This window comes from Archocentrus centrarchus, chromosome 21 (assembly GCF_007364275.1).
Source record: "Archocentrus centrarchus isolate MPI-CPG fArcCen1 chromosome 21, fArcCen1, whole genome shotgun sequence".
NCBI classification, from domain to species: domain Eukaryota; kingdom Metazoa; phylum Chordata; class Actinopteri; order Cichliformes; family Cichlidae; genus Archocentrus; species Archocentrus centrarchus.
The window spans coordinates 3,650,471-3,667,773 of record NC_044366.1 but is presented as its reverse complement, the minus strand read 5'-3'; the positions used below and the strand labels follow the sequence as shown (position 1 = coordinate 3,667,773).

General features: G+C 40.5%; 1 protein-coding gene across 2 annotated transcripts in view; it reads left to right on the top strand.

Moving 5' to 3' along the window:
- Nucleotides 1–16,667, top strand: part of LOC115800443 (inactive dipeptidyl peptidase 10-like) — a 145,457-nt gene extending 128,790 nt beyond the window's left edge. Inside the window, exons 13-26 of one of the 2 annotated variants that reach the window (XM_030757805.1) lie at nt 74–181; nt 495–586; nt 664–711; nt 2,406–2,527; nt 4,449–4,496; nt 6,352–6,450; nt 7,658–7,727; nt 7,939–8,133; nt 8,721–8,775; nt 8,845–8,944; nt 9,108–9,166; nt 12,182–12,257; nt 12,537–12,610; nt 15,453–16,667. In XM_030757805.1, the coding sequence (XP_030613665.1) occupies nt 74–181; nt 495–586; nt 664–711; nt 2,406–2,527; nt 4,449–4,496; nt 6,352–6,450; nt 7,658–7,727; nt 7,939–8,133; nt 8,721–8,775; nt 8,845–8,944; nt 9,108–9,166; nt 12,182–12,257; nt 12,537–12,610; nt 15,453–15,578 (1,272 nt within the window). In that variant the 3' untranslated portion in view covers nt 15,579–16,667. Of the gene's footprint in view, nt 1–73; nt 182–494; nt 587–663; nt 712–2,405; nt 2,528–4,448; nt 4,497–6,348; nt 6,451–7,657; nt 7,728–7,938; nt 8,134–8,720; nt 8,776–8,844; nt 8,945–9,107; nt 9,167–12,181; nt 12,258–12,536; nt 12,611–15,452 lie in introns of both variants that reach the window. The other variant, XM_030757804.1, reaches the window with a different exon arrangement.
- The last annotated feature ends 636 nt before the right edge of the window (nt 16,668–17,303 follow it).

Genomic DNA, 17,303 nt, shown 5'->3' with positions numbered 1-17,303 from the left:
GAAACTGATGAGGTTTAAATGATGCTCCAGATTATTGTTCTTCGTGGCACCATCCATTCTTTTCTCCTCGCAGAAGGAAGAGCCGGTGTTTTCCAAGGACTGCACAACGTTCTTCATGACTATGCCCTTAAAGCACGGCAGCAGCGGGACATTCAACCACATCACTATGATCTCCAACCAAGTAAAACCTTTAAGAAAATGAATACATTTAGTGAGGGGAAACTTTCTGTATCTCTGTTATCTGTCATTTAAGTTGCATCCTAACTGCGTTTCCTGAAATGCCAGAGACTTAAGAATGCATTTACTTAAATAAATTAAGGACACTGCTGTACAGTAGATGCACTGGAGGGAAGAGATAATAAGTAGAGCAAAAGTCTGAGCTTGAAAGCCAGGGTTAGGTAGAAAAAGTTCACCCCTTTAAGGCCACGGAGGGCACGTGAGGTCACGCTAACATGGTTTCTCTGCTCTGTTGTATTCTTTCTCACGCTTCTCAGTCGGACAGTCAAGAGGTAAACATACGACACCTGACCTCAGGAAGCTGGGAAGTCTCTCAAATTCTGGGTTATGATGAGGGCACAAACTCAGTGTAAGCATGATTTAATGACACTGTGTAAGGTTTAATTATAGCAGTTCTTTGTAACTGATTAAATGAATATCTTTCAGTTATTTCCTGAGTACAGAGAAAGGAGCAACTCGACGTCACTTGTGCAGGTATCTCATCAGTTTCTCAGTGAAAACACCATCATTCATAAAGGAACAGTGTGATGTTGAGGAAATACCCTTAATTGCTTTCTTACTAAGATTTAGATGACAAGATTAATATCGCAGCATGTGTAGACCAAAGACTGTGTACAAAATATAGACATAGACGCTGTGATGTTACCCACTGGTTTTTTTGAAGCCTCAGTGATAACATGTAGCAGCTCCAGCAGCCACGCCCCTAACTTTCACCCACTGCACAGACTCCGGAGCCTGCCTCAAGTGGAAATTAGAGGAACTGCAGTTTTTGACACGACTACATTTAAGTGATTTTTCAGTGTTTTCAGTGAGCCTGTATTATTAGGAAAAAAACAAAACTGGAGCACAGTCTTCTTTGATAGGCTGTTCATATCAAACTATTATAATTAGACACCAGCAGGTTTAATCTAGTGGAAATCTTTAGGATGCCACGTGGCTGACCAAGAGTAAGTTAGCCATATAACACCATGTAAAACCAAAACTTGTTTTTACACTGTGACTTAAAGAAACAAGAGTACACACCTTGGGCTGTTAGCTCTGAACAACACCTGCAAATATCTCATCATCCAGTGAGTCACAGCAGTGCAGCGGAGATAGGTCTGCAGATTCAGTGCAGGTGACGAGTTTTGGTCGTACTTCACATCAGAATCAGAATGGATCGCAGGTACTTTGAGTGCAGTGTGATTGTTGGTGTCATATAGTTTAAGTATTTTTGAAAAAGCTGATCTTCTGGGATTTCCACCACAACAGTCAGACCTAAAAGAGTTTACTCAGACTGCTGGAAAAACATCCAGGGAGCAGGAGCTCTGATGATGGGAAATTGTTGCTTATAAGAAAGGTTGAAGGGGAACAGCCAGACTGGTTTTAGCTGACAGAAAGGCTACAGAAGGCTTTTCATGTCATGTAACCACCCTTTACTTCTGTGCTGAGACAAAAACAGCTCAGATTGAACAACGCATCCAAGCTTGAGGCTAAAAAGTTACAACAGCAAAAGATCATGTTAGCTTTCACTCCTGTCAGCTAAGAGCAGGAATCTGAAGCTGGACAGTTTTAGAAGGAGAACTGTAGCCTGGTCTGATGATGTCTGCACCGCAGATGGTATGTCAGTCTCAAACAGCATGGATCCATGAACATAACGTGATTGTTGTCAACAGTCGAGGCAGGATTAGTACAGTGTTCCTTATAAAGTGCTTGGTGGGTGTACAGATGAGAAAGTGTAGCGTTCTCACCTTTAGCACCAAACGATGCAACTTTTTAAAACTACATTTCCACAGAAATGTGCAGAATTCTGGTTGGTTTGCTGTTATGTGAATCCACGGCAGTCGCAGTAATCTAGCTTTGTAAAGAGCAGATTTGATTCTGGGGTCGGGGGCCATAAACTACTGTAGAACAGGACAGAAGAGTGAGATAATGATTTATAACACTGTGAATAATATCAGTGGAAGAAACATGATGAAAACATGGCATTTCTGTTTGTTTCATGTAAGAATCTGATCACAGACATTAACACTGCTGTATGAAAATACACTTGAATAAATTATTGTCTTACTTTCCCCCGATTTTGCTTTTTGTCTGCAGCTAAACGGCCTGATTACAGCTCAAACAATGCAAATCCTCTAGAATGGACTGTTTTGCACTCACACGGCCTTGTTGTTCTCCTCAAACAGGGTCTCTAGTGTGGATCCGTTTCATAAAGAATGCCTGACCTGCTCCCTGTTTAAACCAATGTGCTCCTACTATGATGCTGTGCTCAGCCCCAGCTATCAGCACGTTCTTCTCAACTGCAGAGGTAACACACGCAACATGTGGCAGTGACATCGTAGCTGAGTGCTTCATATATTTTATCTATTTTGATCTGTTTTTCTTGATGCCATTTTGGCTCCAAAGTGGAGTCAGAAATGCTATTATGTAAAAATTATTCAAGTTTAGTTTCCTGAATTTAGTTTTGGGCCTTTAGCGGCTGTTGAATCGAATAATGTGGGTGGAGCCTTCACTGAAAGTGTCTATTGACCAGTCTTGATTGGACTAACAGCCCGGTGACATCCAGAGTTAGTAAAATGAGGAGGGAGCAATAAGTAACATTTGTTACTCAACAGCCCTCTTTGCAGAGAGTCGTTCCTTTCTAAAAATGCAGCTTAAAAACAATTTTTTTTCCTTTATACTTTTACTTTATATGTGCACACTTTCACATTACAGCATGCTGAAGTGCATCATGTTCAGCATCTTGACTCATTCTACAATGAGAACTACTACTCATGCATACTTCTCATTCCACTGAACAAAGCACATTATTTCACATGATGCACCCAAACCAAAAAAAAGGAAAAAAATACACTTCAACTTCAATAACGAGTGGGGACTGAAGCGGCCAGAATGTCCGCGATGGCGTTCCAGCACCTTCAGGTAATGAACATTTAAATCTGATTGGCAGAAAAATGCATATTACTGTCCAATGAATGAATTTTTCACGTGCTGCAGGCATGGAGATGCTTACTTAGTAATAAGAACATAATGACATCACACGGCCCACTCACAGTGCCAACACATCCCTCTGTTTTCTTCTCGTCCCTGTGATGCATTCAAGATGCTGATGTAAATAAAGATTCAAACACAGTACTCAGCATCTCGCTAGTGACACAGAAGGTGAGCGAGCAGAAATGGACTAATGCCTTTTTTAAGGTGTAGGTAATTTTAAATGCAGCTTTTCAGGCAGTTCAACAAATATAAACATATATGCACAAATTTTTAGCAGACACATCTTGTGACAAACTCACAACGTGTGTACGGAGCAGGCTGTGGTGTTCATTGGCAATGTTGGGATGCACATCGAGGGTAGCAGACATCAGTTTATATTTAAGGTGATGATGATGATGATTAGATTCACTCACTGAATCTGTTCTACTAGCTTTGTAGGTCAAGAAACTGAAAATCAGCCTTATAGCTAATGAAACATCTGCTTATATCTTGCTGAATACGGCAAAATCCCCAAAGATCAGCGCATATTGAAGTGGTGGCACGGGTCAGCTGATCACAAGCTGTGCACAAAGACAAATCTCATGCTGCACCACTACACCTGATCTTAGGGTTCCCCCACCTGCTACTTTAAGCCCTGACCACGAGCCTCTACCGTGTGCACGTGTCAGTGAAGCAACATGATTGGCTTATATCTTTCAGCAGTGTTGAGTGCTGATTGTGTTTTCTGGGGCAGGTGCAGGACAGCTGTCATCTTTGCTGTTCAGCACTCCTTGAGTGCCTTGTCTCTTTGCTGTATCATCTCTGGAGGGAGTCCATGGCGAAGACATCAGTGTGCTGGCAGAAGTTGTGCTTGATTGTGTGTTCAGTATAAGTCACTCAGTGTGTAGCCGCTGATATGTTTTTTACCCCATTACAACACTGCAGATCTTTATACAATCAGTTGCTGCTCTTGTTGTGATGGAAGCTGTAGATGTTGCCAAACTGCCCGAAACAATCAGAACCGAAATACAATTTGATGAAATATAGCAAGTCCTGCTGATTTGAAGCTATCTGTATACACAGGAAATAAAAATAAGTACCTTTAAGAGCTGTTTTTATATCTGTCTCTCATTTATGTTTCCGTCATTCTTCATACTGTTCAGTTTTCTTGTTTCTTTTTAATGTCCTCCTAAAGGAAAGCAGCACACTGAGACTCTTAAGGTAAAGACATAGCTCATATTTAAACATGTCCACAGGCCCCGGAGTTCCTCAAACGACTCTCCACAAACTGCATAATATGAACGGTAAGTTCTCCTGCACTGATACACTTGAACTAATCTACTAATTAGACTTTTTGCTCGTTGGCATCAGGTATATTTATTCATTACATTTACGTGGAAGCACAGATTGATTTGTGTCCACTGTGAGTACACCCTGACTGCCTAAAAAGTGCATTAATCGGTCAGCGCGTGTTTGCAGATTCGCTGAGATTCAGCCATTAAGCCATCATTCAGCAGGTTTACGTAAGCCTATAAAATGGGCATGAAGATGCAATTAGGTGAAGCATTAAGTGCTTGAAATGTTGTTGAGTGTACATCAGAGGCACTCAGAGCAGCATCTGGGGACTCCTCAACAGATAAATGATCAACTCCCTCCACTGCCACAGGCTTGCAGATAGAGAGATGGTGATTATTATCATTTCACATTACAAGTGTAACACTTGGATAAATCAAGGTCAAAGTGCGCAGAATTTCTTGACCTGTCTGACCTGTGAACTGAAGTCATAACAAGACTGCAGTAACTTAATACATTGCTTGGACATCCAAGTATGAGTGGATCGTGGGATTTTGGTGGTTAAACAGCATGATGTGACTTCCCCGTGTGGATATCGTTGCACCAGGACCATCACTGCATCTAACCAATCATGTCATTGTGATGTCATAGCTTTGTGACTTTGAAAAAGACTGGAAAATTACTCAGCACTAAATAGAACCTCAGAAACTGTGGAAAATAAATAGATTTATGCAAAGTGAGCGTCATGAGATGATGTATATGTGCTGTTCAGGGCTTTTTAGTTTTCTTCTACACTGTTTGTGACGATTCTTTCCTGTTTCCAAAACAGTTTTGTTGACTAAATCTAATAAAGTAGTTATGATCATTAAACCTCATTAAACTGCTCATGAAAACTGAAAATAATTGGTTTAGTCTAAGAATAATTAGTTAACAATGACTTTTGGTTCTACACAGAACACAAACCTCAGTCTTTCAGGTCAAATGGAACTATTTATTTCATTTGGTGCTCTTTATGTCACCTCAGCTGATTTCTGAAGAGTTTTTTGCTGTAAAGACACTGGTGAGAACGCACAGTGGGGAAAGGAGGGAAAGAAACAAAAGCGAGACGTAAACCTCAACAGGACACATTAACAAAAAACTACCCTTCAAAGTGAAACAGGAAGTAACACAAAGACTGAGACAGGGGAACACAGAGGAGGAACTGAGGAACCTAGAACCATCCTTTTTCCAAGAAGTCAAGACAAGATTGGTCAGCTGCATTGATGCTCCTGGAAAAAGATTAATTATGATGCTGCAGGAACAACACTAACACAGGGACCTCAGATACACCACTTCAGAGAGCTGCATCTGAGATAAAAATGGAATGAAGGATGTAGTAATGTCCAAAAATGTAGTATTGACAGACTCAAGGATTGTCTTGTTTGTAGATATTATGTCAGATGACCCCCCCTCTCTGAGCCTGGTTCTGCTGGAGGTTTCTTCCTGTTAAAAGGGAGTTTTTCCTTCTCACTGTCACCAAGTGCTGCTCATAGGGGGTCGTTTTGACTGTTGGGTTTTCTCTGTATTGTTGTAGGGTCTTTACCCACAATACAAAGCGCCGTGACTAGTTACAGACTGGTCACAATTAGATGTAACGAAAAACATTGTTTGGTGTGTTTAAAGATTAGATAAATGATGATAGATTTTTGAAGATGAAGGGAAGTGAAGGACATACTGTTGTCTTTTTCAGTGTCAGTAAGATATTGGTTGAAGAACTCGTTCAGTTTTTTGTTTCCTGAAGAGAATTCGCTCAAAGAGTTTTCTAGATGCTACATTTGTTGCTTTCTTGTAACCAATCGTAAATCTTCTTGTGCTGTCGTCCAGCAGAGCACAAGATTCTGGAAAATAACCAAGAATTAAGAAACGTGCTGATGAACAGGACGATGCCCAAGTGGGAAAGAAGAACTATAGAAATCAACAAGTTTGGTGAGAAACGTCATTCCTCTCCAATGAGTCGTGGTGTGTGAGAATGATTTGTTACCACTGCACTGTCACATGTTCTCCTTTAACAGTTACTGAGTAACACTCGGAAAAACCACGTTTCTCCTCGGTTTCTGGAAATGCTCCACCCCAGCTGAGGAAACTAAATTCTTTTCTTACACTGAAGAAGAAGTCGGGTGACTGTAACTCGATTCCTTAAAAGCATGTAAAACAGTAGCAGTGAGAGTTTCCAACAGATTACATCCCCGTGAGCTCAGTAGTCAAGATCTTTTTAGGATAAACACAAGTGGGTGAGCAGGTGCAGAGCTTTGTTTGGTGATTATGGAATCATAAGCACAGCACTATATTGTTTCAATTAGAAGGGACAGCTCACCATATGGCTCCTTTTCTCTAATCTGTGTTCACTATTAGAGGCAACACGATACATATTTGAAGCCTTCTGAGTAGAAGCGCAGTCAGAGGGGAACCCTGCTATCATCAGAAGCTAAACACAAATAAAATCCATGCACTTTTCAAATGAACCACTGCTTATTATTCCGGGGCATTTATGGGATTTTTTTTAAATGCAGTTGGGGGTGGGGGGAAGAAGAGGGCATCAGACATAAAGACACTGTGGAAAATTGGCATAAAAACCATTTTCAGGCTCCTGTGCTCTCATACACATGAAAGTACCACTGCACGAGAGCCTGAAAACGATTTTGTATTCACTGCCTGTCAAAGTCAGTCAGGTCATATTTTAGTCAACAGGCAGCCAGATCAGCAGCGTAGCCCTAAAATGTAGCGTTAGTGCAGCCAGTTAACATCAGGAACACCTCTCATTTATCAGTGCTTCACATTATGGTGTTAAATGAACAAAAACAAATAAACTAAAAACTCCCAGCATTACGTCTGATTGTCCTCTGAGTTAAGTGTGAGTAAGTGAGTGAGTTTAAACACCCTGAAAAAGCTAAAATGAGGGTAAATCATTTCAAATATCAGCTGAAGCAGATTTTGTGTTACCTGCTCTGACCCCCAAAGTCTCGGTTCTTCAGCCATGTTTTTAATTAACCAATAAAACTACCTTGTTGACCTTGCAGTGCACAGAGCTTTGATGTAATCTAATAGATGTACATGCATTGCATGGAAAAAAATTCATTCTGACTTTTCACTAAATCTCATTTGGACTAAAAGCTAATGCTGATTTGTTTTGCAGAACTTCGCCTGGAGTTAAATGTCCCGATAGATTTTGATGAAACAAAGGAGTACCCGCTCTTACTCGTTCTGTACGTAATTTTAAGTTATGATTTTTTTGTTTTAAATGCATGTCTCATTGTTGGTTGCTTTGCTTCCTTTAAAGTGTTAAGAACTGCATGATGATTTTATGCAGTGATTTATTCATTAAATGAAATCCCAACCTGAGGATTAAAATAAATCATCATCTCATGAAAACTTCAGCGCTCCTAACAGATAAAAAACTCTTTTTGCCTTCCACAGTGACAGCGCCCCCGGTGGTCAGGCTGTGAGTGACCGTTTCTCCCTGAGCTGGGACTCGGTTCTGGTCAGTTCTAACGACGTCATCGTGGCCCGTCTGGACGGGCGGGGAAGCGGCCTCCAGGGTCAGGGGATCCTGCACGAGGTTTACCAGAGACTGGGAACCGTCGACGTATACGATCAGCTCACAGCAGTCCAGTATGTTTTGGTCCAGTTAATGTCTACAGGTGGTATACACACTGTGTATAGAGGACACTGTGAAGTACACTAACCAGAGAAAACCTACTGATAATTTACACAGATATCATTTTTTATGTGCTTTAAATGTACTTTTTTATTTCTATATTTGCTGGTTTCATGAAGACGTTGTCATAATAATAGGTTACAACATGGTGTACAATATATTGGCAGCACTTAGAATTACAGCTTGCTAATAATGTGCTAATAATGTGGTATTAAACAGCAAGTTACTTAATTACTGAAGTAATAGCTTGTATCAGCAATGGTTTTAGTTTAGTTAACATTAAACTGTGACAGTGCAGCTAACATACTGTACATTATATTCTGTATATACTCTAAATAAACTATTTTATTCTTACTGGTAGTAGTACCTATTCTCCTCCCACCCATTACTTTAAAAAAGTTTATGAGGTAGTACTGTGATAACTTTGTCTGGGCTGGCTACTAATTCCTACAAAAGTAACATTAAACCAGTGTCTTATTTCACTGATACAAATCGTATTCTTCTATTTATTTATGACATTTATTTAACTCTGAATTTTCAGGCATCTGGTCCAGCTGCCCTACATTGATGTCAACAGAGTTGGAGTTTATGGAAAGGTAACAGCTTCTTTAACCAAAATTAAAACCTACATAAAACAGTATGTTATAAATCTTGTCTTTTTGCAGGCATATGGAGGCTTCTTGTCCACGCTCCTGGTCCTTTCCCACAGCTCTGTGTTCAGGTGTGGGATTGCTGCTGCTCCTATAACAAACTGGAGACTCTATGGTAAGCTCATCCCAAAATCAGACTTTACAAGAAAATTCTGCCCAATTATCCAGCGTCTGGTCATCACTGTTGACACAGATTCATTAACAAAATTAAGCTGGATATCTCAAAATGATTCATGTATGAATTAAAACAAACGGTTTTCTTCTTATTCCCTGTAAAGGTTCAGCCTTCAGTGAGAAATACTTTGGCTATCCAGCAAAAGAGGACCACAAATACCAGGTGTGACTGCATATCAGTGGTGTTTTTAGGCTAATTTGTGATGCAGATTTTCATTGTGCTGTTACTACTAGCCATAAAACATGCTTATTCTTAGCACTATTCCAGTACTAAATACAGGAATACTGAATGCAGGCACTCACAGACTTTAAAATGGACAGCAAATACTTACAGGAAACCACAGGAGCAAAGTGACCCAGGCAGAAGGAACTGTTAACTTGGTGCAGGAAGAAGAAAGGGAGCCACAGGCAAAGTCAGCAAAATTATTCATCCAAATTTTTAATCAGATTAGACTGCTGTTTCTGAACATGCAGTTTTTATGTCCTGGTGAAATAAAAATTTAATTTAGATAATGTTTTAATATAACTTCCCAATGAAGTACCTGGAGGTATTTCCAGAGGGCTGCTGTGCAGTCAGACTTGCTCCTAGAAGGACTTTGGAACCAGGAATCAGATGACTTGGACAGAATAACAGGACAGTACAGCTGGAAAAATGGAGGAACATTGTTTACTATGATGTTCAGACCTGACACAGTTTTTAATGCCAGGCTGGTCAAAAATGCTTCAGTATGAGATTCGAGATTCATTGCACAAACACAAACCAGCCAGTCTTCAGAACAGGAAGTGTGCGGCCACTTTAAAGCATGTTTACCATTTGATTCTGCGTTAATGGCCTGACCAGGCCTCCAGCCAAAATAAATAAATAAACAACCCACCCAATCACAGCAGAGCATCACAAACAGCTCAAACTGAGAAAAAAGGTATTTAGACAACTTATTGCTTTTCTTTGACTGCAGAGAGTGGTAATATCTAATAAGTATAAATACAATAAATAAATAAACAAATATGTAAACAGAAGCTCATATCTGGAGCTGAAGGCTGGTGGTGGCTGACCGTGTCACTTCCTTATAATTAATTTGTTTCCAACATGATGATCTGAATACATAATAACTGTTACAACAGCACCATCCCTCTGACTGCCTGTTCGACTTTCAGCCATCCTGTAATTATAAACTGTATAAATTATATTAATGCCATTAAACCAGCAGATTAAACTGATAATATGTCATACTGAACAACTAAGAGTTACAGTGAAGGACAACACTGGACGGTGCTAGAAACACTCAAATCTTGAAGTCTACAGTTTCCAAATATATATATATGTGCATCATGCAGCCTCACACATATCATCAATCATCATTTTTCAGAGGCAGTTTTTACTCAGCCTTTCGCTCTTTGTGCACTTTTATTTTTGTCGTTGTAGCTTTGATATAAAAGTTGTGAAACCACTGTCTTGTCTTGGCTAAACTGTTGCCACAGTCTCTGATTGGAGTAAGTTGTCTTCAAGGATCTTTGTTTATGCTGTGATGCTGCCTCCGCTGTGCTTCTGGAAGTATTAACAGTTGATCACAGTGGCTGGTGTTCATTTTTCGCCTCATCAGATTAAGTATATTTTACTTTATCCTTTAAATCACAGTTGGCAAACACTAAACACCGTCATGTCGTACCTTTTATTCAGAGCAGCTGCACGCAGGCCTGACTGGCAGGGTGCTGCTGAGCTGCTCATCATTCCTGCAAGTTCTCTTTTGCTGCAGAGAACTGTAAAAACTGCACGTTTGGTCACTAATCGCCTCACTGAGCGACGCCCTCCTTGCTTGATGACTCGGTTTGGTTGGACTGCCGTCTCTGTGGAGGCCACTGTGCTCCCAGAACACCCAGAGTTTTAGAGATGATTTTAAACCCTTCCCTTGCTCCGTGCCTCACCACAGTGCGAAGTCTGCAGTGAGTCTCTTGGACTTCCCGGCTTCAGGGTGTGTTCTTGTCACGCAGTGTGAATTTTATATTTGTCACAATCAAGTTTTCACCACAATTTGCTACAACAAAAGGACTGAATACTTGCAAGCCTTAATTGCATAACTTTTACTTTGCCATCGTAGACGACTGATCATGGAGAATTTTAAAAGTTATTATCCCTGACTTTTCCCACTTTTTGTTTAAAAAAAAAAAAAGGTTTGTTAAAGTTTTTTTTGTGCTAGAATTCACTTTTTAACTAGTTTCTTCTCCAGGTTCATTTGTATTATAATTTTATGCGCAGCCATTGGCTATAACAAATTAGAGGGAAAGAGATTGACTTCTCAAACCAGTGCTGAAACATTTACCAGGATACAAGGACCTAGAGGGCTCTCAACTTCTGGTGCACAAATAAACAAATCTGATTAGCAGTGTCTGAACCTTATTGCTGCTGTCACTGAGGATTTTGTTCTAACAGCTGTGTTGGCGTCTCTGTGAAGAGTCCTGGTGGTTTCAAACGTCGTTCATTTTGCAGTTACTGAGTCTTAGATGTGTTCCTATCGCCCTGCTTTGGTCCACGCCTCATCACAGTGCAGAGTCCACAGCGAGTTCCTTGGACTCGCTGGTTTCAGGTTATGTTCTGCCATGCAGTGTGAATTATGGGCTCTTGCAAACACAGGTGTGTGCTTTTCTAAATTATGGCCAATACATTTAAAACTGGAAAACCAAAACAGTCTACATGGACAAATAACACCGCAGGAACTAAAGGAAGAATATGTTACATTTAATTTTTGGGGTGAACTAGAAAAATGGAAGCTTTTGTTGCAGCAGCATTTGATTTCCAAAGCTGCAGCACCAGAGGCAAACGCCTCTCACCTTTGCAATCAAAGTTTCTGTTTAAGATCAGCAAAGTTCTGCTGAAAGTGGAGCAAAATTAAAACTCATTACTGGAAGCTTTGATCTCAGACGCTCAGTCACTCGACAGTTTTGTACATTCACCCTCGCTTACTCACACTTCCATCTGTGTTTGGCTGCAGCTGATAGAATTCACTATAAATATTTATTAGTGGGAACCGATGCTGCTTGAAGATGTAGTTTCTCATTTTCTGACCAAAGTTTTGTGCTAATGGCCGTAACATTATGAGCTGGTTTATTAGATCTAAATCGTGTGCAGTTAAACTGTTTCTGATTCTGTCAGTGGGTGGTGACTGTTCGCTGTCTCCCGCAGATTTCCAGTCTGCTCAGCAACATCACAGGACCTGCAAGTCCACTGAACTTTCTTATTATCCACGGCACGGCAGACGGTGAGCACGGCAATAGATGCGCACGATAAAGAGGCTGTATAATTAAATAGGGTTCACTGTCCAATTAAATATGAATAAGTAGATATTGACAGAGGTGTTTTCAGCACATTTAACGTGAAACAAATGTGCAGTTTGTATCTGTTCCTTTGCATTTGCAAGTCTGAAATTAACTTTCATTTCATTGAGTTCCTAACGATGCTGAGAGTAATGGACTGACAGGCCGCTGAGCAAAGTTACTGTAATTTGAATTTTCATTGTAATTCTCTTCTCTTTTTACAGCCACTGTTCATTTCCAGCATTCTGCTGAGTTGGTCAAACTGCTGTCTGCTTCAAGTGTTAACTACAGTCTCCAGGTGACTCCTGCCATCTGTGTGCTTTGTTCATGAGTTCAGCAGGCAGCCTTCTTACTCTTTGAAGGTTAAAATGCCGTCTGACAAAGGCTCCTGCTCTTTCAGCTGTGCGCCCGCATCAGAAAGCAGCCTGTCAGATATCTGATGTTTTAGTTACTAAATCAGGCAGTTAAGGTAATGTTTGTGGACAGCTGTTTGTGTGAGCAGGTGCTAGGCAACGTTTATGTGACTCATTTTCCAAACAGTCAGTGGTGATGAAAAAAAAAAAGTGAAAAATAACAACAACCTGTTTTATCAGTGAGATTTTAAAAGATTTCTGAGAACATGTACATAAAAATCTAAAGCATCACCAGATTTAAATGCAGCTAGTTTTACCTTCAAGATCATCTCCTCACACAGCCCTGGACTGTTATCAGTGCTGTTTTTAGAGCATTCAGTAGAAGTCCTGTCAGGCCTCCTTGCACTTGTGCCTCTGCAGTGGGGACTGGAGCTCCCTCAGCCTCATTTTCATTTGTATTAGCTGGCTGGGCAAAACCTAAGTGGTGATTATCAACGGTCTTTGTTTACTCAGAGTTTCTGCTTCAGGCTCTCTGTGCAAAAGGAAGCATGTGGCATCTGTGGATCCAGTGCTGCTCCACTCCACTCACAGACGTTATCAAAGAAACTAGAGTCAGAGACCGATGAAGAATAAAGAAATATATAATGGCACCAGCCAAATCTGGAGCTGCAAATACAAGCCAAGAGGGCAATGTTAGATAAAATCATTAATCTTGTGAATTTATAAGTGACAATATGAATTTTACCAATTAGAAATAAATGGCTGCAGTAAGACTGTCAGCTGTACATTCAAAGTATGAAACTTTAAAACTGATACATTAAAACATTATAAGCTTCAGTGCATTTAGGTCTAATGCAGCCTTATAGTCTGATGATGGAGATGTAAAAATCACATTAATATGAGGCCAGATCAAAGTGAAAAGTTGATTGAATATTCCTGGTGATAAATAGCCGACAAATGTAACTGATCAGTTTTCTAATCTGGGTTTTATTAGCTGGAGTTCCAGCAGTTGGTACTGGTGCTGCAGCAGATCAATGCCAGCATTAAAACATATTTTCTGCATCACCGACTGAATGCATTCAAATTCCTGTGGCTTCGTGATGTGCGCTACACTGCTGTAACTTCACTGCACAGCTGTCTGTGGTGGGGTTAGTGAGGTACGCCTAAATAACAGATACTCTGTATCTGCTCTGAACCTGCTGCTCAGTTGTGTATTCAGCGTGAGTTACTGCAGCGATTTAGCAAAGTAAAAAGACAGCACTGTTACTGAAAATAAAAACTCTGATTTTAAGCTCAGCATATCTCATCAGCACATTAATCTCACTTCATGGAACAGCTCAGAGCCTTTTGTTAAATCAATAATGTGTTGCATTCAAGTGCCTTCACTGTAAAAGTAAGAATTATGAGTTAATATTATCATTTCTTCTCTTTTGATCTTTGTGTACACTCATGTTACAACTCGAGTTTCTGTCAGTCAGTACAAGGCTGTGAACTCATTGGGATGAATGTGTATCCCTCAGCAAACACATCAGGGCCCCGTTCCTTTAAATATGGTACATGGTGGTGGTGTGTCATGTTTAATATATGCAGTGGTATTCCTTACAGTCAGTGTGTCTCCATTCTTTCATATACATTGGAGCGGTTCTGTTTAGTCACTGTATTTGCATGTTGTATTCGGGGTGATGCAGAGCGGCGATCATGATGAGTATGAGGTATCACTGGGGGTGTTTGTTATGTAATCTCTGTGGTCCAGCCTGAACTCTCACACTTCTGGACACACATGCTATACGAAGCCACTGTAACTACACAATTCAAAGGACAGAACAGGTATACAATGATGAGTCAGTACATTATGACCAGCTGCTTAATATGTGTGTTGGTCCTTTGAGTGCTGCCAACATAGATCCAAATCACCAATGCCTAGACTTTACAAGACCTCTGAAGGTGCCCTGTGGTATCTGGCAACAAGATGTTAGCAGGAGATCCTTTAAGCTGCAGATCAGACTTGTAGCAGAGCGTCGTGTTACCAGTTCATCCTTTTTCCTTCCTTTCATCACTGTCAGCTGACGCTCGCCACCTCTAACTGTGAGCAGCCCACAATCCTGTATGTTTCACAGATGCTTCAGACCGTAATGATTCTCAGAGCTGCTCAGAAGTTTGCTCCTGCATCCAACATATGAGCCTACTGCTGATATAACTGACACCTTGGCATATCCATTGATATGGAATGAATGTAATCTCAGTCAGGACTAAAGTAAATAAAATTTGGTGGCATAACCTTACTGTGGGGCCTCTCTGGGACCCAACCCTAACCCTAGATGGGGCACTCATGAGATGGTGGATGTTAAGCGATCCACCGTGTTTCTTTGATAACGTCTCTGAATGAAGTCACAGTGGATCACAGCATGAAAGGAGGAGCTTGGTGGAGGTGGGTTACTGTTTGCAGACAGGCAGTAACTGCAGACTGGCTGAAGTAGCATAGCCTGTATGAAATTTGCATATTTGACGTGTAAGAGTGTCACGAGCCATCAGCTGATTTTGACTGGCTGATGTGCCTAATGAGGATCGAGGCTGTTGTGACTCATCAATGTAAATGAATCTTTTCTTTGGGTGTCGAGTAGAGCTGATGTCAGGTTTAATTTTGTTACCTTTACCATGGTCTTCATTCTGTTTGTGCTCCTTCAGCCTTTAATTGTGCCAGTGTTTCATTTCATTTAGAATATAAATACATGTGAATTTTCTATTAAGAAGAAATAATGACTCTCCTTTCCATTTCCTCCTGCCTAGATATTCCCAGATGATGGACACAACATTATCTCAGTAAAGAGCCAATACTACTTTCTAAGCTCAGTGCTGAACTTTTTCAGGCGCTGCTTTGAGGAGGCGTATATTGTCACCAAAGAAGATGATTAGCTCCACGTAAGCTCCCGCTTATGTGCAGAGTGCACTGGAGCAACTGCTGTGATGAGCCAACAATGAGAGGCTGTGTTTCCCCAAACAGCTGCTGTCTGTTAAAAAAGATTAGTAAACCCCCCACAGGCCTACAGTATGTAAGACAGGTCCCTCTATTTGCTGGGATGCAAAGAAATTTAGCGTGGTGGTCCTAAGAATGTGAGGCTGAAGAAGGAGATATTATAATCTTAAAGTAGAAGTTCCTGTTTTGAATGTTTGTACCATGTATTGCATACAAATGTCAGGGAATCAAGGAAACTTGTATTTTTTTGTATTTTTGCTGTAATTACTGTGAATTCATATGAATATTCCAACCAAACCACATCATCATTATCAGATCGCATCACCAAACAGCTCCTGCAGGTGCCTTTACCTCATTATAGTCATCGTTAGTTTCTGAGCTTAGAGCAAACATAGCAATAAAATAAATATCATATTACAGTGAGCATGTGGGGGTCAAGGAGCGTGAGAGCGTCTGCATCTTTAAAAGTAGCCATATGATAAAAAACACGCTCTTTAAATCAGGTAGAGAAAACCTTTAATATGACAGTTTGAAAGAGGAGGTTACTGTGAGTTTTTGTTCTTGTTGTGTTTTGTATTTTCTTTGTTATAATGAACTTGTGTATATCTAAGATAAATCTGCTATTCGGACACAGACTGCTGTGGTACATGTTGCTAAACTTTATAGAAATTGTTTCAGAAGAATACGATTAACACATTTAGTAATCTATATTTGTAGAAACAGATGAATGAGTCATTACTGTTTCAGAAAGTGTTTAAAATCCCAAAAATGTGAAAAGGAATTAAAATGGAGGAACTTCATGTGTAAGATAAGCGGTCTATGTTGTACGCTGCGCTTTGGCCACAGTGAGACTCCTGTAATAAATATTGTGTCCTTCCTGGAGTAGCAAACTGATTTTTTTTACCACAGCTCTGTGCTGCTCACACTTCTGCACTTGCCTGACAAACTGCATTTCATGTATACCGTACCATATATTCTGCCCTCTGTAGGTGACATTTGTATACTTTGGAACATTTGTACGCTCAAATAAATGGTCAAACTTGACATTGCTGGAAGTGTGTGTTGCATTAATAACTTATCTTAATTTAAAAGTGTTGACACGGCTCAAATCTGTACTGGGTACATGTGTGAGGAATGAAAGGATGCCACACTGTGATGGAAATGAAAATGATCAACCTACAGAGGCTGGGTCCTATTGTTGTGCCCCAGGGGGAACCCAGGACCCACTGCACCAGTGTAGGGTCTGATAATGGGTCCAAGGATTTCAGCCTGATCCCAATCAGCTACCAAAGCAGCTGAAACTGATTAACCACCCCCTGTGCTACCGACCAGATCAATATCCCGGAAGTTTAACTGACTCGATGCTAAACTCTGATTAAAAAGTGTTCCTTTAATTTTTTTTTGAGCAGTGAATATATGAAGCTCCAAGGGCACTCTAATGTAACCACAACACAGGTTAGTGAAAGTGATGTGACATCATCGATGGCAGTTTTGCATCTGTGGGTTATATGAAGCTGTCAGGATGTGGTTAATGTAGCAAACAGCACTCAGATTAGAATCTGATGAGTAGAGTGTCTAAGTTTTCTTAGACTGATGATGATAAGGTCATCATCAGTTGTGTAGTGTTGAAGCTGCTGCACAAGAACTGCTCAATTAAGTAAAGA